Here is a 24,256-nt window from a genome sequence, read left to right as displayed (position 1 = left end):
CAGCTTTCACAGCCAACACCAAAGCAAAGATCCTATAGCAGAACTCTGCTATAGGATCTTTGCACCAAAGGGCCAACACCTTCAGAGCCCCATCTATATCCAACCCGCCCAGATCTTCCTGGTCAAACACTTTAACTCCCCCTCCCATTCCCACACTGACTCTTCTGTCCAAAGATCTGCTCTGCTATAGGATCTTTGCTTCTGTCCTAGGCCTCATCCACTGTCAGAGTGAGGTCCAGCGCGAATTAGAGGAACAGCGAAAAAAGACACAAAAAGCTTCTTCCCTGCGGCTGTCACACTACTCAACAATGTACCTCGGTGGTACACAAAAAAGCTGGAGAAACTCAGCGGGTGCAGCAGCATCTATGGAGCGAAGGAAATAGACAACGATTCGGGCCAAAAATGTACCTCGGTGACTGACAATCATCCCCCCCCCCCCCCCCCCCCCCCCCCCCCGACACTCCTCCCACAGGAAAAACACTACGTCTGTATACATGTAAATAGATTTATTTATTGAAATCATATTCTATGTTGCTCTTCCAGGGAGATGCTAACTGCATTTTGTTGTCTCTGTACTGTACACTGACAATGACAATTAAAGTTGAATCTGAATCATTAGAGGAACAGCGCCTCATATTTCGCTTGGGCAGCTTACACCCCAGCGGTATGAATATTGACTTCTCTAAAGTAATCCTTGCTCCCCCTCTTTCTCCATCCCCTCCCTCGTCCCAGTTCTCCCATCTGTCTGACTGCCCCCAATTACATTTTATGTTTGTTTTGTTGTTACATTCTCCTAACTAACAATGGTCTATTCTATATTTTCCTTGATCTCTACCCCCTTTGATGTCTCGTTCTCACACCTTCCGCTTCCTTATCTTCATATCCCCCTCACCTGACCCTCAGACTGAAGAAGGATATCGTCCCGAAAGGTCCCTCATTCATTCTCTCCTGAGATGCTGCCTGTCCCGCTGAATTACTCCAGCACTTTGTGTCTATCTAACTATATTTACAGTCCGGGTATATTTACATATATTTATTTACCATAAACTATATTTACTATGTAAACTACATTTACATATCTGTGTGCAGCTGCAAGTAAGAATTTCACTGTTCGATTTTGGGACATATAGAAATCTCTCTCTTTTCTTCAGGCTGATGTCAGTCCCCAAAGAAATGCCTGTCCTTCCCCATAACAGATGCTGCCTGTCCCGCTGAGTTACTCCAGCACTTTGTGTCTATCCTCGATGTAACTCTGGAACTCTGCAGTTCCTTCATACACAAAACATTCTCCCCGTCCCGAGCCTCCCGCACCCCTTAGAATCACGAATAATCTTGGTAAAAGAGGAAAAACTGTTTTTGGTAATGGAAGGGTTGACAACCAAGACATATAAATCGTCAACATAAAGAAACGTTTTGAACAGTGGTTGGGAAAGTGCTGCTTGAAAAGATGGTGTAAGGAGTCAAGAGTGTTTTATTGTCATGTGTCCCAGATAGAACAATGAAAATCTTACTAGCAGCAACACAACAGAATATGTAATCACAGTACACTGTAAACAATATAATAAACGAGAGGAAAACAGTTCAGAGTGTGTGTGTGTGTGCCTATATACACATACTCACAAATACACATCAATACATATCAAAAATAACTTGCCAAAGCTCATTGAATAAGTAATGAATGAGTCTGCCCCGCTGTTACCAAAGATCCTTGCTATAGGATTTTTGGCTGTTCCTCCAGCACTTTATAGGAGCACATCCTATAGCTACATCCTGAAGCTACATTTACCATTTAAATAATCGTAAACTATCAATGCGTTTTGAAATAAATTTTACTCAGATGCAAGCTAATGAATGGGATAAGTGTGGATCAAACAACACCATTACATATACCTGTACTAATAAGCTATATCCTTCTGAACAAATTGGTTACCCTAAGAAAAAACAACAGGATTTGATAGCACTTATATGAACTCCCTTGCAAAATATCTATCAAATCAAATTGTACTCTTTCTTTTCTGAACTGCTCTCTCATCCGTCCTCTCTCCTCTTCATACCTCTCACAATGTACAATGACATGCTCTATTGTCTCTTCTTGCCCACAGTATTCACATCTGCCTGTATTATGCTTGCCTATTATAAAAAGTGTACTGTTCAGACCAGTGTGTCCAAATCTAATTCTTGAAATTACTGTGTCCTCGTTTCTGTTTTTTCCTGCACATCTCATTTCTCCCACTTTCCTCTGGACTCTGTAGAACCACCGTCCGTTCCGCTCTTCCTCCCATTGCTTTTGCCATCTTTCCTTCAGTCTTTGCTTAATAATGTCTTTGATTTCAGTTTTACCTACGTTAATACTTAAATCAATCTTACTTCTTTTTGTTACCTCTTTTGCTACCTTATCTGCAATTTCGTTTCCTCTAATGCTGGTACCCATAAAAATATGACTGTAAGCCCCATCATTTGAATTCTGAATAATGTTTGTTGTATTTCTATCAAAATGTCTGGTCTGCTGTCTGATTGGCTGTGCTGTAAACTCTTTATTGCTAAACTTGAATCTGAACAAATAACTGTCCTTAAAAGCCTAGTATCCTCGACCCACTGTACTGCTAACAATATTGCAATCATTTCCCCTGTGTATACTGAGACCTCATTATTGATCCTCTTCCCTACTTTGATGTGAAATTCTGGTACAATAAATGCTACTCCTACTTTATCTACTGAATCTTTTGATGCATCTGTATAAATTTGGACAAAACTGTAGTATCTGTCAATGTATTCCTGTATGATGACTGAATTATACATATGCTGTTTATCCTTGTTTTTCTGATCTAATATTGTAAAGTCTACTGTTGCATCTGGAAGTATCCAAGGTGGAATTGACGGTAATGGAACCGTTGGAACCACATTTAATTGTGCTATGACTATTTGTATTGCTCTCTGGGTCACTGTCCATCCAAAACTTTTTGTTTCCCTTCTCTCCTTTTCCCAGCATGGTTTAACAGTAACTTGTGCTGGGTGTTCTTGACTGTGGCCCTGTAGGTTAATCCAGTAATTCAATGAAAGCTGTATCCTTCTCATCTCTAGAGGCATCTCCCCCATTTCAACCTGTAATGCTGCTGTAGGAGTTGTTTTTATTGCACCTGTACATATTCTCAATGCCTGATATTGAATGTTGTCTATTTTCTTAAGAGAAGTACTTGATGCGGACCCATACACCACACAACCATAATCTAACACAGATCTAATTAACCCAGTGTATATAGCCTTCAAAGCTGTTCTATCTGCCCCCCAATCACATCCAACTAAACATCTCATTACATTAAGTATCTTCTTACATTTGTCCACTACTTTCTGAATATGAACCATCCATGTAATCCTCTCATCAAACCATAAACCTAAAAATTTATAGTATTTTACTCTCTCCAATTCCTGGTTATATAATTTTAGTTTAACCTCACTATCAATTTTCTTCCTAGTAAAAAACATTATCTTTGTCTTTTCCACCGAAAATTTGAATCCCCATTTATATGACCACTCTTGTACCTTTATTATAGCCCTCTGTAGTTTCTGCACAATAAACTTCACATTTCTCCCCCTTTTCCAGATTGCCCCATCATCCACAAACAGTGAAACTCCCATTTCATTTACAATTTCTTCATATACATCGTTTATCATTACTAAAAATAGTAAAGGACTTATTATGCTCCCTTGAGGTGTTCCATTTTCAATATCTAATGCTCCTGAGTATTGATTTCCAACTCGTACTTGTATTGACCTCCCAAATAAAAAATCCTTAATCCATTTAAATATACGACCTTTAATCCCCAATTTACCTAGTTTCACTAATAACCCTTCTCCCCACATCATATCATATGCTTTCTCAATATCAAAAAATACATCACATCCAACTAAACACCTCATTACATTAAGCATCTTCTTACATTTGTCCACTACTTTCTGAATATGAACCATCCATGTAATCCTCTCATCAAAGTGGCCTGGAGTTTCCCCCTGCACGTGATCTTGTTGGCGATCGGCGGTCACGTGACGAGGGTTGCGCAACGCCGCTGCAGCCAATGGGCGGCGTGCGGGCGAGAATTCAAACGGGCGCGGGGCGGTTGGTTGGCGGGTGAAAACAAGAGCGCGAGCTGAGCTGAGCAGAGCTGAGACAGACATCAAAGATCCTAATGGAGTTGAGCGGAGACAAGGCGCTGCAGCAGCTGAAGTACAGCGACCTGCAGCAGCTCGCCAAGCAGTGCGGCGTGAAGGCCAACTTGAAGGTGAGTCCGGGGAGCGCCAGGTCACCATCACTCGTTGCTGCTTGTACGGGAAGGAACTGCAGATGCTGGTTTACACCGAACATCGACACAAAATCATGCAGGGCAGGCAGCATCTCTCTGCAGAGCAGCAATAATGGCGGGGCCACGTTTCGGGTCGAGACCCTTCTTCTGTAGAAGTCTGAAGAGGGGTTTCGACCCGAAACGTTGCCTATTTCCTTCGCTCCATAGATCAGCCACGATCAGTGGCGGGCTGGGTCTAAAAATATTGGTTGCCAGGAGACAAAGGGGGCCCACCCACAACTACAATGCTATCATTTAACAGGGGCCCACTTGCCATCACTTGCTATCATTTCATCAGGGGCCCACTTGCTATCATTTCATCAGGGGCCCACTTGCCATCGGGCAAGCTGACACCCTGGCCAGTCCGCCATTGGCCATGATCGTATTGAATGGCGGTGCAGGCTCGAAGGGCCGAATGGCCTACTCCTGCACATATTGTCTATGTTTCTAATCTATATGCTGCCTCGCCTGAGTTTCTCCAGCATTTTTGACACCCTTCTTCTTGCTTCGGTCCTGAAAGACAGACAAAATGCTGGTGTAACTCAGCGGGACAGGCAGCATCCCTGGAGAGAAATAAATGGGTTGAGACCTTACATCTGTCTGAAGCAAAGATCATAGAATCTCTGCTCTATAATCTTTGGTCTGAAGAAAGATCTCGACCCGTAATGTCGCCCATTCATTCTCACCAGAGATGCTGTCTGTCCCGCTGAGATTCTCCACCATGTTTGTGTCTACTCTCGGTTTAAACCAGCATCTGTAGTTCCTTCCTACACAGCGCGGCATTACTGTTGCTTGAATGTTGTGGGCTACCGTGGGTTGTGCCGAATCTTCCACTAATCTTTTGCATCTTTTTTTTTTTTAAACACAGGCGGATAAGCTGTGTAAACTCTTGCAAGATTATTACAAAAAGCATCCGAAAGACGTCGCTGATGTGCAGGTAGAAACTTGGGATATGATAAAGCAAAACGTGTTTTGGTTAATTATAAACAAACATGCTCTTAAAATTGCAAAATGGTCCGAGACGTTACAAACAGCGTTGTACGGTGTGCGCTAGAAATGGAATTAGAACATAGAACAAAGCTGTAACAAATAAAAAAAATAATTGGTGCATTTGACAATTAAACACAACGTCTGTTAAACACTCTGTTGTTTTCATCAACTTCCTTTAAATTCGTAGTCATTTGGAAGCTTGAGTGATTTAGTACAACTTGTCACTCTGCCGATATTCTAATCTGTTGCTGAGGCCGATGTCAAATGATCCTTCATGAGCATAGGATCTTTGTTCATGAGGGTGTACACTCGGAAAATGTCCAACCCCCATGGTTGTCATTGGCTGCATTCTTAAAATCTACGTAGACCATCTGGCTGGAGATGTTGTAGACATCTTCAAACTCTGTATTAAGGTTCAGACTTGCTTTCAGTTATACCAATGTCCAAGAAGGGTACAGTGACATTCCTCAACCACTATAGACTGGTCATTAACATCCATGGTGATAAAGTGCGTTGAGGGGCTAATTATGGTGCAACTCCTGCCTTAGAAAGGACCTGGGCCCACTGGAATTCACCTATTGCCACAATAGATCACCAGGAAATGTAATCTTGTTGGCTCTCCACTCTGTTCTGGACCACTTAGAGAATAAGAACATGGTCAGGTTATTCATCAAGTGTATCATCCCCTCCAAACATATTGAACTTGAAGAACAGGGTCTCTCCTCGTTCCTGTGTAGTTGTATCCTTGACTTCCTTGTCAGCAGACTGCAATGAGTATGAATTGGCAACACTCCTCTTCCTCTAACCATCAACACAGGAGCATTTCAAGCCTGGGTTCAATCCCCTATTCTGCACTCTATATGTATAACAGCCTTCTGGCTACTCCTCCTTTTCCCTTTCTTGTCCCCACCCACCCCCACCCCCGATCAGTCTGAAGAAGGGTTTCGGCCCGAAACGTTGCCTATTTCCTTCGCTCCATAGATGCTGCTCCTAGTTTACCATCTTCAAATTTAGGTTCTGATGAATATGTACACTTTAATGATGAATACGAGGGGAGATTTGAAAATCTGATTGAAAATCTATGTCTATGCAACAACCCTCCAATAGCAAGACCAAAGAGCTGAGGATTCATGAGCTTGTTCTCATTGAGACTGCAATGGTGAGAGTAAACACTTCCAGTTCAATTGCCTAGCACATCCATACAATCACAAATAAAACTAAATAACACTTCTAAGGAAAAACATCCTCAAAGGAAACCTTGATAGTTTGGCATCTTTGGGTAATCTATCTGCACATATGTTCATCTATCTCTTGCTTTTTTTTGGGGAGGGGGGGGCTTATAGTACATTCCTATTAAAATGCTTGCACATTCCTTATTACCAAGCTCTTCCCATCATGCCTCAATGGACGAACCAGTAAATCTCTGACAGTCTCTCTGATCAGTAGCACAACTCCTCCACCTCTTTGCCTCCCATTGAAACCCTGGACAATTGAGTTGCCAGCCATGTCCCTCTCGCACTTCTGGCAAGGGGCACTGATTTTGGATGATCAGCCATGATCATATTGAATGGTGGTGCTGGCTTGAAGGGCCAAAGACCTACTCCTGCACCTATTTTCAATTTTACTAACCATGGTTCCATAATAACCTCAACATCACAGACTCTGTGTTCATCTGCATTATTCACAATTCTCCTTGCATTGAAATAAACACATTTCAGCCCAACAGTGTCACCATATTCATTTACCTCTCCTTGCCTGTCCTTCCTTTAACACGTTCTGGTCTTAACCTCTGCCTTCCCATCACTCCTTCCAATTTCTGACGGACTACTCTGGCTCCCCTCCAGTTCAGGTTAACAACCCCTACACAACTGTCAACTGTTTTGGCTTTACTTCTGCACAGTATATTTGTCAGATTTCCCTTCTATCTGTTTCTCCTGTTCTGCTGAACTTGCAACAGTGGCACTTTTCATGCTGCCTTTTCCTCAGTTGTGGTTCCCCCATTTATCTTGGTTACCTTATTTCTGCTTCAAAAACAGTGCTGGGGGAACTCAGCGGGTTAGGCAGCATCTGTGGGGGAATGGACAATTCACCTTTTCGATTGGGACGTTTCTCCAACAGTTTTTTTTTGCTTGGGATTCCAGTATGTTTAGTTTATTATCAAGTGTACCGAGGTACAGTAAAAAAGATGTTGTGTGCTATCCATTCCGCAGCAAAACAATACATGATTACAATCAAACCATTTGCAGTGTATAGATACATAAGGGAAAAACGTTTAGTGCAAGGTAAAGCCTACAAAGTCTGATCCAGGATAGTCCGAAGGTCACCAATGAGATTGATAGTAGTTAGGACTGCTCTCTGGTTCTGGTAGGATGATTCAGTTGCCTGATAACAATTGGGAAGAAACTGTCCTTGAATCTGTAAGTGTGCGTTTTGACACTTCTATACCTTTTGCCTGAGGGGAGAAGAGGGAGTGCCAGGGTGCAACTCATCCTTGATTATACTGCTGGCCTTGCCGAGGCAACGTGAGGTATAAATGGAGTAAATGGAAGGGAGGTTGGTTTCTGTGATGTTCTGGGCTGCATCTATAATTTGCTGTAATTTCAAGCGGTCTTGGATAGAACTGCTCCCAAACCAAGCTGTGATGCATCCTGATAAAATGTTTTCTATGGTGCATCTGTAGAAGTTGGTGAGAGTTGTAGGAGACAGGCCGAACTTTATAAGCATTCTAAGGAAGTAGAGGTGTCGGTCTGGTTTTTTTTTTGGTTGTTGCAGGAGAAGTTGTAGGTGATATTGACTCCATCTCTGCTTCAGCACCATCAATGCAAACTGGAGTATGCTTCCTGAAGTCGATCAATATCTCCTTTGTCTTGCTGACATTGAGGGAAAGGTTGTTGTTATGCATTGTAGGCATTTACATTGCTTCTTGGAAATATCAAATTTTAAAACCTGATCAATTTTGTCATGAAACTCCCAGGGATGATTACCTGGACATGTTATACAGCCCGAATGTAACGTGACCTACAGGATTGGGGTAACATGTCCCAATTATAAATGATGAAGCGCGAGAAGTAGCGGAGTCCCAGAATCTTGTGGCTTTGCTTTAATAGGAAACGTCATCTCGTGGAATGGTGCTCATGGGCTTAAATACAAGGAGATAGGTTATGCTAGTTATACAGAGTATTGTTTGGACCAAAACTGAGCTAATATGAACCAATCTACAATACACATCTTAGGAATATCTTATTAGCTGTGGAGAAGAAATTACTAAAACTAGGGCTATAGTCCCTGAAATGTAGAAATTATTTTTTATTTTAAGTTATCAGGGAGAAGTGATGGGATCAGCCTTGGGTGGAAACAGAAACCTTCACCAATGGTCAGATGTATATTTTATCAGAGATTCGTGTTTTATTCCCCCCAAAAGTTGCTAAAATGGTTAACGTATATGAAGGTAGCAAGGAGTCTGAAGAAGGGTGTCGGCCCGAAACGTTGCCTATTTCCTTCGCTCCATACATGCTGCTGCACCCGCTGAGTTTCTTCAGCACTTTTGTCTACCAAGGAATATATAATTCTGACATAGTAGATAAGTTAATGCATTAGGAATAGAGGCTAAAGTTTTATTGATCTAGAACTAACAGTTTAAGTTCTATCAACTTGAGAAGTTTTAAATCGGTGGTTTTATAGTGTATATCAATCTTGTATACTGTAATTTTATTTAACCTTTGTCCCAAATAGGACTTTTGAACTCTCAAGTGTTCTTTGTAACATAGAAGCAAACTGGCCAGTTTAGAGCAATTAAGATTGGACAATGAAACACTGACATTACAGTCATGTTATTATCCCATGAACAAATGTTTTGAAAATGGTGAAAAGCTAGGTGTGTGGACCAAGTCACTAGATCAGTCATGAACATTTGTATAATGCATAGGTGCAGTGAACCAAATGGTCTATGCTGTCCTTGTATTTATAATAATAAACCTGATTGTAACCAAATTGGTGAACTATTATTTTTTTTGACAGCGAGCAGCTTGATTGGTGTGGACATATTTGGGCTGAGGGTCCTGTTACCTTACTGTATAACTGTCTCCCAGGAATGGAACAGCAATTGCACTAAGGAGTGACTACGTAGCTTTGACGAAAATGATGTAAAATCTACATTTGATATTTTTGTGAAACAAGAAACTATTTGCTTTTGTGAACAAGCGTGAAGTTTATTTGAACATACAGTATGCCCATTTGTTTCTAGGCTTCAGAAGATGATAAGAGTATTACACCAGTTTTGGAAAAAGGAGAAGACTCTTATGTGACTAAACGACGGGGCAAGGGAAGGCTGTCAAATGAAAGCAAAGAAGGGCAGAAAGATAATTCAGAATGAATCTGGACATCAGCAGGAATGTTCTGCCATTGAGCAGCCTTCACAGGTAACATTCAGAGCTATCGTTTAATCTACTACCTAACTTGGAAGGTAACAGTTCAACCGTTTCATATTTTACTTTTATTATTAAATATTTTAGGAGGTTTCTCCTCTTTCTGAAAGTTGTCAAAACACAGAGGGGTCAGGCTCCAAAAGGAAACCAAGAAAGCGGCATGCAGAATTTGAAGATTTTGTGGAAACTGGAGATGAAAGAAGTAATACTGAGAATGCTGCTGTGACCCAGTGCAAACCTTTACCATCAGAAGAAACAACTGCCACATCCAAAGGTAGTGCTGTACAATTGTTTAACCTTAATCTCACACACATGAAATGATTCTTTGGGGTGGCATTATTTAAATGTGTTTTAGAATATACTTTATGGATAACACACACAAATGCTGGAGAAACTCAGCGGGTGCAGCAGCATCTATGGAGCGAAGGAAGTGGGCAACGTTTCGGGCCGAAACCCTGCTTCAGACTGGTGGGGGGGGGGCGAAGAAAGAAAAAAGGAGGAGGAGCCTGAGGGCCGAGGGAGAGTTAGGAAGGGGAGGAGACAGCAAGGATAGGTTACTAAACCCATATTTGTTATTTTATTTGGGGGAAAAAAGATTTGCAAGTGACTTTAAATCTCATGCAGAAATAAAACTTTTAATCAACCATCCAGGCCTTAACCCTTTAACTAAAGCAGAAATGCATTTTCAAGATTCTAATTCAACATTAGCCAATGTTCAATTTGAACATTGCTGTTCTGTTCGACTCAACTCTCCTGTGCTGGTTCCATTTAGTTCTCAATTCTCTGATCTTTCCTTCAAAACTATCTGCCTTTCCTTTAAATACTTCCTAGTGATCTAACCACAACCATCTAGAATGGAAAATTCCAGAAATCTGCATCCTTCTGCACCAGTGCTTTAAATAACTTGTAACGTTGCTTTTATTAGCTCTTTGGAGATTAAAATGGGATGTTAATATGTGTTTATTGTGTGTTTCTTCATTTTAATTATCTGTACGACTGCAAGGCAATTAAATTTCGTTCAGACCGCAAGGTCTGAATGACAATAAAGGTTACTTTGACTTGGGCCGAAGGGCTCTCTAACACTGGATGGTCTTAACTATTGTGTCCAGGAGCCGCTAGAAATGTGTTTCTTTGATAAATCCGACTTGTAGGGTTATTTAGTACCAAAACAAGCCCTTCGGCCATGAGAACAATCAAGTGTCCAATTGCATTCATCTACACTAATCCATTTTATTTGCTGTGTAGTCAAGATTTGTGTTTCACCTTTTGACTTAGTGGTGTGCTTCAATGCTTCTCTCAGTAAGCTTATTTAATAGACAATGGAGCAATGTTTTCAAGATTTTAGAAGGTCTTGAAAGAAGAGGCAGAATGTTTTGAAATCAAAATTGTAGGATTTGGTGCTGTGACAGCTAAATGCTTCGCTCCCCGGAGTGATTTTATTTTTCATAAATTGAGTTTTGGGAAACGAGATTGGATGAGTGCATGTGCAAATTGGTGCTTTGGGAGATGGGTTGCAGCATGTCCCTGCAGCAAATATTGTTTGGGCTTAGCAGTTGGTTTTGTTTCAACTTCAGGAACTGTTGGTCAATCAAAAACATTTGTGCAGGGTGGCAAAATTCCACGTTACATTGGAGGAGCCAGGAAAACAGGACTAAAGACACCTGTCGGTGGAAAGACTGGACTAATGCATGTTACTCCTGGTAAGAAAATATCTGATTCCTCATAGTACTAATGTTCGGATTCACACACTGTGTGTCTGATAATAGAAATTGTGAGATTGACAACAATGCAAAGATCTAAATGTTCCTGTACTAGCACCTACGACTTTATCATATAGCCAATTGTCTTAAGGCAAATTTAAGTTCTGTACATGCAACTGTCAACCACTGATAGATGAAATATATTAAACATTGTTCCCTACTATTTTTAGTGAACCGATTACAAATGGGAAATTGCAGAGCAAAGTTAAGGGTCTGTCCCACTTGCCGATTTTCGGTGACTGCTGGCATCATTGACTGACGTATCGGGTCACCGAAAAATTTGCGGCAGTGACGCGGCCTGATGACGTATGATGCGCAGTATTTTTTCACGAGTCGCAACTTTTTTGTCGCCGCTGGATTTTGAAATGGTCAAAATCTTTTGGCAACACTGATATGTGACTGAAAACATTGCCAAGTGGGACAGGTCCTTTAGGAGAAATCTACAACAGTTTAGGAAGAAATGAAGGAGATAACTAGCCAAACAATCTGGAAAGATGCAGTCTAAGAGGATTGCGGAAACAGATCAGCAAAAGTTGTCAGTTGCATTCTTGTGTATAAAAAATCTCCAAAGGAAATGGGGCCAAAAATTGGAAAGCACAAAATATAATTCCTGGCTATTTTTAAAGAGACAGTTGTGGACCAATTGGCTTAACATCACTGGTAGAATAGGTATGAGTGCCAGAATCTGAGCGTGAGACTTTGAGATGGGGAATATAATACAAAAGTAAGTGTTTTCAAAAGCATGGTTATGTTTACCGGACAGTGAATTATTTTGAAAATAGCAGCAGATATATACCGTCCTTAAAATATTTGTAATTCCTGATCTTTATCTTGATAATGAAGTACAATATTTTTGAACTAATATCCATTTAGATTAATACCCACGCATTAATGTTATCTGGGAACATTTGACTAATGTGGTATGGTATTTTGAATTTTTAGACTGGAAGAAGATTCATGAAGCAAATTTCAACAAGATGGAATCAATTGACTTGTATGTTGAACGGAAAAAAAAACGCCTTGAAGCTATTGGTAACTGTGTCAAACCAGTGAAGGTATTAGTTTATTTATTATTGTCACGTGTACCAAGATGCAGTGAAATTTTTGTTTAATGTTCTATCCAGGCAAATCTTGCATTACAAGAGCACATCGGCTCTTTCAAAAGAGAAAATAAACAGATGGTAGAATAAAGTGTTACAGCTACAGAGAGAGTGCATATCTAACAAAAGTGTCAGGGCGGCAACAAGGTAAATTGGAAATTATCCCTAGGATATGAGGTCCATTCTAGAGGTAGACACAATGCTGGAGTAACTCGGCGGGTGAGGCAGCATCTCTGGAGCGAAGAATGGGTGACGTTTTGGGTTGAGACCCTTCTTCAGACTGATGTCAGGGGAGGGGGCTGGACAAAGATAGAATGTAGTCGGAGACAGTAAGACTAGTGGGAGAACTGTGAAGGGGATGGAGAGAGAAAGCGAGGACTATCTGCAGTTAGAGAAGTCAATGTTCATTCCGCTGGGATGTAAACGACCCAAGCGAAATATGAGGTGCTGTCCCTCCAGATTAGGAATGGGAATTGGGAACGATCGCCGAGCCTGAGCTTGTTCTTGCCGATGTAGAGAAGTTGACGCCTGGAACAGCAGATACAGTAGATGAGGTTGGAGGAGGTGCAAGTGAACCTCTACCTCACCTGAAAAGACAGTTTAGGTCCTTGGATGGAGTCGAGGGAAGAGGTAAAGGGACAGGTGTTGCATCTCATGCAGTTGCAGGGGAAAGTACCTGGGGAGGGGGCAGTTTGGATGGGAAGGGATGAGTTGACCAGGGAGTTTGAGGGAATGGTCTATGCGGAAAGCAGAAAGCGGTGGAGATGGGAAGATGTGGCCAGTAGTGGGACCCCGTTGGAGGTGGCGAAAATGTTGGGGAGGATTGTATGTGACAGCTGATGGAGTGGAAGTTGAGGACAAGGGGGACTCTGTCCTTGTTACGGATGGGGGGGGAAATGGGAATAAGAGTGGAGCTGCGGGATATCGAGGAGATCCTAGTGACGGCCTCATCTATAATGGAAGAGGGGAACCCCCGTTTCTTTAAAGAATGAGGACATCTCCGGTGCCCTGGTATGGAAAACCTCATCCTGGGCGCAGATGTGGCATAGACGGAGGAATTGGGATAGAGGCGATAGAGTCTTTACAGGAAGCAGGGTGGGAAGAAGTGTAGTCAAGATAGCTATGGGAGTCTAAAGGAGGTTATTGTTGGAACTGATTAAATTGAGTCTGGGCAAAGTTCAATTGACAGAGCAATAAAGTGGCGAATGGAAAACAATATTCTTGTCTGCTATCATCATGTTCTATCGTGCTTCCTTTTAATTCTGGAACTTTGTCTCCAAATATTGGTCTTGAGTTTAAAAGATTTTATGCTGTTATAGATAAGATTGAAGCTGTGTTTAATCCAAAATCAAATTGACTGTTAGTTTCTTGAATTTCTTATTATATTAGAAACTTGTACTTAACATATCATCTCTCTCTTTGCTTTAGAAATCACTAAATGGACCTCAGAGTATGTCTTTACTCAGCCCAGTGCAACGGACAACAAAAAATACTCAATTAACTACACCAGCCAGCCAATTTAAATTGCCACGCACCTCTGTTTTCAAACCATCTGTGCACTCTGTTACCAAAATGAATGTTCGGTAATAGCTTTTATCGCTTTTTTTAAGCAGCATTCAGATAGTTTCTTTCTGGCAATTCTGTCCTCTTCTGTCTCATTCTATGTGCTATTCCTTGAATATTGCACCAAATTAATATTTAAAATCTAACATATTTAAGTAAAAATTGTTATTAAAATGTTGTTTAAGAGTAGCTTCAGTGTTGTTCTTTCACATTTTTTACTCCACTTATTATTCTTAAATATATTTTACCTGCAGTGAACTTATACTTGATGCTGATTATATTTGATGCTGTTCAGGTTTTCAAAGGCTACCAGAGACAATGAGGAAAAGGAAACTGCAGCAAAAACGCCTGCCAAAATGTCACCTTGCACAGAAATATCCAGTGATCTTGGGACAGAAGAGATGAAAATAAACAAGTCGTCACAACCCAGGACATCCAAAGACCAAGGAGATACCAGTACTATGGAACGTGCCCAGACCAAAGGTAATGTGTAAAATGTTTTTTTTAATTGCATGTAACATCTCAGCAGTGTTAAATATCTCAGCAATTGCTATTTAAGACTTATTGACGACAAGTTAGGTTCCCATATCACTCCCTTTTGGGCATCATTGGACAAAGTCAGCATGGATTTATGAAAGGTAAATCATGTCTGACGAATCTTATAGAATTTTTCAAGGATGTAACTAGTAGAGTGGATAAGGGAGAACCAGTGGATGTGTTATATTTGGACTTTCAGAAGGCTTTCGACAAGGTCCCACATGAGAGATTAGTATACAAACTTAAAGCACACGGTATTGGGGGTTCAGTATTGATGTGGATAGAGAACTGGCTGACAGACAGGAAGCAAAGAGTAGGAGTAAACGGGTCATTTTCACAATGGCAGGCAGCGACTAGTGGGTACCGCAAGGCTCAGTGCTGGGACCCCAGCTATTTACAATGTATATTAATGATCTGGATGAGGGAATTGAAGGCAACATCTCCAAGTTTGCGGATGACACGAAGCTGGGGGGGGCAGTGTTAGCTGTGAGGAGGATAGGAGGCTGCAAGGTGACTTGGACAGGTTGCGTGAGTGGACAAATGCATGGCAGATGCAGTATAATGTGGATAAATGTGAGGTTATCCACTTTGGTGGCAAAAACAGGAAAGTAGACTATTATCTGAATGGTGGCCAATTAGGAAAGGGGGAGATGCAACGAGACCTGGGTGTCATGGTACACCAGTCATTAAAAGTAGGCATGCAGGTGCAGCAGGCAGTGAAGAAGGCGAATGGTATGTTAGCATTCATAGTAAAAGGATTTGAGTATAGGAGCAGGGAGGTTCTACTGCAGTTGTACAGGGTCTTGGTGAGACCACACCTGGAGTATTGCGTACAATTTTGGTCTCCTAATCTGAGGAAAGACATTCTTGCCATAGAGAGAGTACAGAGAAGGTTCACCAGACTGATTCCTGGGATGTCAGGACTTTCATATGAAGAAAGACTGGATAGACTTGGTTTGTACTCGCTAGAATTTAGAAGATTGAGGGGGGATCTTATAGAAACTTACAAAATTCTTAAGGGGTTGGACAGGCTAGATGCAGGAAGATTGCTTCCGATGTTGGGGAAATCCAGAACAAGGGGGTCACAGTTTAAGGATAAGGGGGAAATCTTTTAGGACTGAGATGAGGAACACATTTTTCACACAGAGTGGTGAATCTCTGGAATTCTCTGCCACAGAAGGTAGTTGAGGCCAGTTCGTTGGCTATATTTAAGAGTGAGTTAGATGTGGCCCTTGTGGCTAAAGGGATCAGGGGGTATGGAGAGAAGGCAGGTACAGGATACTGAGTTGGATGATCAGCCATGATCATATTGAATGGCAGTGCAGGCTGGAAGGGCCGAATGGCCTACCTGCACCTATTTTCTATGTTTCTATCTTGAAAAGGGAAATGAACAGTTGGACCTGCCTTTATCTGCGACAGTAATTTCAGCGGAGAGGGTAGACTGTCAAGTCACTTTTATTTCTATAGCACATTTAAAAAAACAACTCTCGTTGACCAAAGTGCTTTACATTGGTGGAGGTACTAACATTATACAACAGTGGTTCATAGATTAAGTACATAAATACATACATATAGCCCTCCCTCAGAGGACGTCAAGAAAGGCTTGAGAGTAAAGATGAGTTTTAAGGCTCGACTTAAAGGAGTCGATGGAGGGGGCAGTTCTGATGGGAAGAGGGATGCTGTTCCATAGTCTAGGAGCAGCAACCGTAAAGGCGTGGTCGCCCTGAGCTTATGCCTAGACCGAGGGATATTCAGTAACCCCAAGTCAGCCGATCTGAGGGACCTGGAGGTGGTGTGGTGACGAAGCAGACTTTTGATGTAGGTCGGGGCAAGCGCTTTAAGGGTTTGTAAACATAAAGAAGGATCTTGAAATTTATTCGGAATGGCACAGGGAGCCAGTAGAGAGAGGCCAGAATCGGGCTGATGTGGTCCCTTTTTCGGGTGCCCGTCAGGAGTCTCGCTGCGGTGTGACTCCCTCCTGTGGATGATCAGCTGCAGCAGATTGTGGAATAACCTATTACAGATACTAGACCTCTTTTAAGTGATTTTAGTCTGCAGAATTTATCAATAAAACACTTCTGTTAAAAGAGTAAAAACTTGAAAGATTATGTTGCACTGTGCCATTGAACGTTTTTTGTTGTTTCATGGCTTGTTTTCAGTGGTTACTCCTTACAAGTTCTCTGGCAATGCTACTCCTGGATCCAATAAGAGGTTTGACTTGCAAGCCAGCTTGTCTCAGCCACTTCGATACAAGCCACACAAAGGTTGGTATGCATTGCTTTAAGTGACCCTTTGGGTAGATTATCTTGAGGTCGGGGAGTAAGCGTATTGCTTAAGTGTGTCTTTATTTAGGATTCTAGAATCCTGCATCCACAAACTCAAAATCAATTAATTCAATGTCATTACCACTTTCTAAATTATTCACTTCCTTTAGTTAAAAGGCTATAATGGAATCTGCTTTGAAATAATATTTCTAAGGCATTTGAACCTATTTACCCGTTTCCAGTAATCACTGTTACTTTTGGTTGGTGTGGGTGGGGGGGGTTAGATTTTGTGTGTTGGCATCGTCCCAGAGGGGACCGACGGCCAGCAGAGCCTTCTGAAGAGCAGTGTAATCAAGAGGCAGATTCCATCTGCAATAGGTAAGTAAGCTGCCAGAGAATTGTATATGAAAGTGTGGGTGGCATCTCGCAGCAGAGACGGATTGCAAGGTCTGAGCAAATAATTATGAAATTTGTACCCAAGGTTTTAGGCAACGAGTGAGGGTTGCCTTGGTAAGGGTCGTCTGCAGATTTCCTGTAGTAACTGGGAGTGCCTTCTTGTGAATTCTTAAGTGGAGAAGGTTTTTGGTGCCGCCTCTCTCCAGACATCTCGTCCTGTTCTTAATTTGATTCATTTCTTGTCTAATGAATGTAGAACCACTTTTTGTGGGAATTGGCACTTTTGAAATTTGAGAGAGAACCTGTTATAACCCATCAAGGTTATGAATGGGACTCCATCTAGGTCAGTTTACCTGAAATGTATTTTATGAGAGGTTGTACAGTGTTCTGCTTACAACTTGCAGGAAAAGTGCATCTTGTGCCGGCTCCCAAGGGTCGGGCCATCCCAACTATCAAACCCTTCGGCACTGGAATGGTTGAGTCCAGAGGCGGCCCTTAGCTAGAGGGATAAAAGGCAAGGGTTTGGGTGCCATCTTTCTCTTGCGGACTTCTCTGATACCAAGAAGTACATAATAAAAGATACCTCCGGAAACACCTGGCTCCTCGCTTTCATTTCGGGACCTACGTCCCACATTGGTGACCCCTGACGCTCCATTATCATCATGATGGAGACAACCGCCCGTCCTTGCACCTCAAAGGCCGGCGCGGCCCTGTCTCTGGACGCGGTCTCGGTGAAGTTGCCCACCTTCTGGACCACCCGACCGCACATCTGGTTTCAGCAGGCGGAGGCCCAATTCAACCTGTGGGGCATTACAGCAGATGATACCTGTTTCTATTACCTGGTGGGAGCCCTCGACCAGGACACGGTCGGAGAGGTCACGGACTTCCTCGCAGCCCCCCCTGGCCACGGAGAAATATCGCGGCCTTAAGGAGCTCCTGCTCCAGATTTATGGGCTCGGCAGGATGGAGCGTGCTTCCAGGCTCGTTCATGTGGAGGGCCTAGGCGACCGACGGCCAATAAGCCTCCTAAACTAGATGGTCGTGCTCCTGGGGGGGCGGGGGAGTTGTGGAAGGAATGACAGCTGCATCCCGGAGGCCGGTTAGATCACCCCCCGCGCGGCCGTGTCGGGTACTGCACCTGCAGTCCAGCGCCAGCAAGCTCTATAACCAGATCCCGGTCTACCCGGAGGCAATCATCACGCCGTTTGAGGCTGTATGAATTTGTGCGGATGCCGTTCGGCCTCAAGAACACTGCGCAGGCCTTCCAACTATTGATGGATGGGGTGTGTCACGGCCTTGAGTTTGTTTTTGTCTACCTCGACGACATCCCGGTGACTAGCCGCTCGCAGCAGGAGCTCTGTCAGCGGCTCATCGAGCGTGGCTTGGCTGTCAACCTCACTAAGTGCTGTTTTGGGGTAATCAAAATCGACTTCCTCGGCCACCGCGTGACTTCGCAAGGATTGGTTCCCCTGCCGGAAAGGGTCGCCATCCGTCGGTTTCCCCGTCCATACACGGTGCGTGGTCTGCAGGAGTTTGTCGGGATGGTGATGCTTTATCATCGTTTTGTGCCATCCGTGGCACACATCACGCGGCCGCTGTATCAACTTCTGGCGGGTGGGCGTAAGGACATCGAGTGGACCAATGAGACGGTGGCAGCATTTGACGGCGCGAAAGAGGTCCTTGCTCGGACCGTACTGCTGGTGCACCTGCGGGATGATGCCCCGACTGCCCTTCGGTGGACGCCCGAGTCGGCGGTTGGTGTCGTGCTAGAACTACTGACGGACGGAGGTTGGCAGCCCCTGGTCTTCAGCCGGCACCTATACCGCGCTCAGACTAAGTACAACGCATTCGATCGCAAGCTCCTGGCTCTGTACCTGGCAGAGCACTACTTCCTGGAGGGCCGCCCGTTCACCGCCTACACAGACCACAAGCTGCTCACTTTCGCCCTGGTGAAAGTTTCCGACCCCTGGTACGCACGACTGCAGCGTCACTTGGCGTACTTCTCCGAATACACCACCTCCATCCGCTACGTCGAGGGGAAACCGAACCGTGTGGCGCTAGTGGCCGCTTTGTTCATGTGGCACGGTCTGCGCAAGCAGGTTGGCCACTGGGCTCCAATCTGCATTTCGTGCCAGACAGCGAAGATCCAGCGCCATGTCCGGGCGCCCCTCCAGGAGTTACCTCACTGGCGATTCAACCATCTCCACGTAGACATTGTGGGGCCTCTCCCGCCGTCCCGGGGCATCACCCACCTCCTCACGATGGTGGACCGCTTCACGCGGTGGCCGGAGGCCATAGTCTTGGCCGACACGTCAATGGCTAAATGCGCTCGTGCATTGTCCGTGATTGCTCGCTTTGGGGTGCCGGTGCACATCTCCTCGGACCGGGGGGGGGGCCACAGTTAAACTCCGAGCTGTGGTTGGCCATGGCTCACTTGCTGGGTGTGCAGCTGCACCACACCATGGCCTATCACCCGCAAGCTAACGGACTGGTGGAGAGGTTCCATTGGCAGCTCAGGCGCGACTCTCCGGACTGGATGGACGAGTTGCCGAGGGTCTTACTGGGCATCCGGACTGCTCCTAAAGAGGACTTGGCCTCATCTTTAGCGGAGCTCGTTTACGGGTCGCCACTCATGGTGCACGGGTAGTTTGTGCCGTCGGCGCTGGGGCAACAGGGAACTCCCTCATCCACCCTACAGCGACTTTGTGAGCGAGTTGGCAGGCTTGTGCCCGTCCCGCCATGGGACATTTCGCCCGCACATGCTATCAGCCCTCTCGGACTGGCCCTACGTTTTTCTGCGCCGTGATGTCCACCGGATGCCACTCCAGAGGCCGTATGAGGGCCCGTTCCGGGTGCTGGAACACGGTCAGACGACCTTTGTGTTGGACATGGGTGGAGGGGCTGGCCGGAGGCCGTGTCGATTGACCGGTTGAAGCTGGCACATCAGGACATAGACCAGCCGGTGCTGGTTGCCCAACCTCGGCCTCGAGGGCACCCCCCTTCACGACTCCCTCCGCATGTCCTCCCGCCAGTCCCTCACCCGTGCCTCCGCCAGCCCATCGGTCGGCTGATTTCCGCACGCAGTCCGGCCGGGTTGTGCGCCCACCGGTGTGTTTCATGCCTCCGGTTCGGGGGGGGGTCCTGTGGCGGCTCCCAAGGGTCGGGCCATCTCAACCATCAAACCCCTCGGCACGGGAATGGGTGAGTCCAGAGGCGGCCCTTAGCAAGAGGGATTAAAGGCATGGGTTTGGGAGCTATCTTTCTCTCTCAGGACTTCCCTGCTACCTGGAAGGACATAATAAAATGTACCTCCCGAAACACCTGGCTCTTCGCTTTCATTTCGGGACCTGCGCCCCACATTGGCAACATTCCTGAATTCCACTCGTTAGTAAATTCATTTAAATTGATAGACTCGTGATGACACATTTACCAATGGTAAGTTTATCTAGATCTGAATACTTATAATTATGAGCATCAAGTCTCCTTAAAACCTTTTGTTTCTGTTAAGGACGTATTAAAAAATCATATGACAGTAATCTGTTAGTACCTGGTATTCACAATTTATGTTTTTAATTTTGACTACAGCTGCATTAGAAAACATTCACGTTGCCTTTGCCTCCTTATTAAAGTACTCATTTTGTTTTGTAGGAAAATTAAAACCTTGGGAGGAGGAGAAGGAGAAGAAGGAGATTGTGGTGGCTCAAAATCCACAGAATTCAAGGTTCTCTGTGCAGAATTATAAACAACCCAAATTGCAGACTAGGTAAGATTTACAAATCAGTGGCATTTGACTTGAGGGCATGAATGAACCTTCTGCCCTTGTACTTTACGGTGATGCTATTGAAGCTTCAGTGAGTTGCTGTTGTGAATCTTGGGTTGGACGTCTGGCTGTGACTCTTATAGTTTGTGGCTGAACCCTGCTCCACTTGATGTTTGTCAGCCCGTGGAGGTCATCACAAGACCAACACACATACCACCAAGGCCATTTTGAATCACTGGTGATCATTAAAAGCCTTTGAGGTTTCTTCTGGGATGGTTAGTGGCTTCGTACCATCCCAGCTACAATATGTCACTCTCGTCTCAAATTCACAAAAGTTTAACACACAAATTTCAGTAGGAATCAAAAATCTGGGTGGTGCTGGAGCACTGAATAGTGGGGTGTAGGGACTCTGCAGAAGGACTTGGACAGGTGGGAGAGTTGGCAGAGAAGTGGCAGATGGAATATAGTGTAGCAAAGTGTGGAGTCATGCATTTTGGTAGTAGGAATAAAGGTGTAGACTATTTTCTAAATGTGGAGAGAATCCAGAAATCGGATATGCAAAGGGACTTTTTATAATGCTGATGCAGGATTCCCAAAGAGTTAACTTGCAAGTTGAATTGGTAGAAATTAAGTAAAATGCATTGCTAGCATTTATTTCATGAGGGCTAGAATTCAAAACCATGAGGCTCGAAGGCCTCGAACAAAATGCTTAGGTTCGAAGGCGCTGGTCAGGCTGCATTTGGAATATTTTGGGCACCATATCTGAGGAAGGATGTGCTGGCTCTGGAGAGGGTCCAGAGAGGTTTACAAGAATGATCCCAGGAATTAATAGGTTAACATATGATGAGCATTTTGCAGCACTAGGCCTGTACTCGCTGGAATTTAGAAGGATGAGGGAGGACCTCATTGAAATATACCAAATAGTGAAAGGCCTGGGTAGAGTGAATGTGGAGAGGATGTTTCCACTGAGGGGAGTCTAGGACTAGAATTCATGGCCTCAGAATTAAAGGACGTTCCTTTAGGAAGGAGATGAGGAATTGCTGCAGTCGGTGTGGTATATCCTGGGAATTCTTTGCCACAGAAGGCTGTGGAGGCCAAGTCAATAGATATTTTTACAGCATAGAGATTCTTGATTAGTACGGGTGTCGGGTATATGGGGTTAGAAGGGAGAGATAGATCAGCCATGATTGAATGGCGGAGTAGACTTGATGGGCTGAATGGCCTAATTCTGCTTCTATCACTTATGACCTTATAAACATACCTCCCAGCAGCCTGGCAACACACCTACATCAGCAAGAAGGCAGTCAGAAGGTGACCGGCATAGCAAAGTAAGAGCTTCTGCTGATTCAACCTGCTTCCAAATAGAAATTAATGGAAGTTATTTACTGAAGGAACTCTAGGATAGACAGTCCAGACCCTTGTGGATTATACAGGCCATCCAGGTGTGAAGAAACATCACCTATTCTTTTAATCAGCGATGCTGCCTGATCCACTGAGTTGCACCAGCAATTTGAGTATGTCTTCAGCTGTAGGTTAACTTGTTATCCACTTGATATTCACAGCGCACTTTTCCTCTGTCACAGTGATGGAAAGTGTTTAATGACACTTTGTTCACTTTCTTCTAACCCAGAGGTTCTGAAACATATCTTTTCTGTTCTAGGGCCTGAATGATTAATTTTGCTAGAGTATAGAGCTGATTTCTTTTGTAAATTGTGCTTATTCTTGCATTGGTGTCAGCTGATGTGGAAATGCCTTGCTGATGCATTCGGACATCTTTATTGCTGCGTGGTTTTACACTCTGTTCTGTTGCAGGGAAAATCGACGGGAGAAGTTTATAGAAAAGAGGAAAGAGATAAAGAACCATGTGATGGGAACAAGGCGAGGCTTGGTCATGCATTGAAATAAACAAACTCACTGTACTGTTCATTCTGATATTTTTATGTTTTGGTCACGTAAGATCTGTTTTGCTTTTTCTTCTGTCTGTAGCACTTCGAGCTTTGTTTGGTTGATGTCATTTGTCTTGAACTTTAATGTATTTTGTTGTTCAACATTTCCCAAAGCAGCATGAGATGAGGCTGCTTTTCAATAATCCCTGTATACAAATAACCCCAATTAGTTGAAGGTAGGATGTGCTGGATTCCATTTACTTAAAATTTCTATCATGCTCCACAAAATCCTCAGGTCTAGGCTCTAAACTACAGCCCCCAGCATGGGTATTACTGTGCATATTGTAGCACCTTCCTATAATGGGGATCAAGTAAATGTTGTAATGCTACTTACATGATCTGTTTGGCTTTAGACAGGAACATTTGTTTTTCATGCTGTAATGCCTTTCCTAAAGGAAACTAACTAAACCAAATTATGGTACTTTATCTCAATGCTTCCCTCTTGTGTTTAGACTCCATTCCTACGTAGAATCTACACAGGAGGCCAAACCCGCTGCTGTGGGAATTGTGAACTGCATTTTCTTTTCGGCTATTTAGCAATGCCTAGTTTGCTTAAAAGCTCAGTGTAGACTTAAAATAATAAGATTGTAGAGATAATGCAGCAGACATAGCATCTTCTGGAAGAAAAAAAGAAAGACTAACGAAGTGGAGACAATACGACTGTTTTGAAGTTTTTTTAGAATTAATGCTTTTGATTTTTTTCAAAATCTGTGCCTCTTAATGAATATAGTCTAGTATATTTGTATGAATACAATGAAAATTGATTTAATAAAAATAAAATGTTCTATACTTAATTGTGAAGGTTGGATTTCAATGTATGCTCCACTAATCCTATAGTCTACAACTTCTGTGTTTGATGTAAAATTTCAGAGGGGTTGTCAAAGGTAATGGTGTGCGCCTAGCAAGACCATGGCCGAAGATTTAGGTTTTAGGTAGCCCTAATCTTTGACTCTTATTTGCTCTTAAATGCTGCAGTGGTTCCATATCCAGGGCTCTCGCTTAAATTTTTTTTCCCTGTTGCCAGCCGGGCAACAGTGGTAGCTTTTTAGGTTGCCAAATGACATTTTAGGTGGTCATTTAAGATGGCTTGCATGACGCGTGCTCGGACGAAGTGCGTAGTTACCCGTCGGAATTGTGCTCAATGAAGCATTCACATATTATTTCTGCTTCAAATAAAGT

General features: G+C 43.6%; 1 protein-coding gene across 1 annotated transcript; it reads left to right on the top strand.

Moving 5' to 3' along the window:
- Positions 1 to 4,096: 4,096 nt before the first annotated feature.
- On the top strand, positions 4,097 to 23,871 carry nusap1 (nucleolar and spindle associated protein 1). Its single transcript, XM_055641052.1, is given in 12 exon segments — positions 4,097 to 4,277; positions 5,206 to 5,274; positions 9,571 to 9,690; positions 9,692 to 9,745; positions 9,839 to 10,025; positions 11,326 to 11,451; positions 12,454 to 12,566; positions 14,040 to 14,194; positions 14,470 to 14,657; positions 16,871 to 16,975; positions 21,020 to 21,134; positions 22,944 to 23,871. Coding segments are annotated over 12 exon segments (1,413 nt in total). The 5' UTR covers positions 4,097 to 4,184; the 3' UTR covers positions 23,032 to 23,871.
- Positions 23,872 to 24,256: the final 385 nt, after the last annotated feature.

This window comes from Leucoraja erinacea, chromosome 9 (assembly GCF_028641065.1).
Source record: "Leucoraja erinacea ecotype New England chromosome 9, Leri_hhj_1, whole genome shotgun sequence".
In the NCBI taxonomy this organism is placed as follows: Eukaryota; Metazoa; Chordata; class Chondrichthyes; order Rajiformes; family Rajidae; genus Leucoraja; species Leucoraja erinaceus.
Note: the sequence above shows the minus strand (reverse complement) of the source record. Positions and strands in the feature narration are given on the sequence as shown.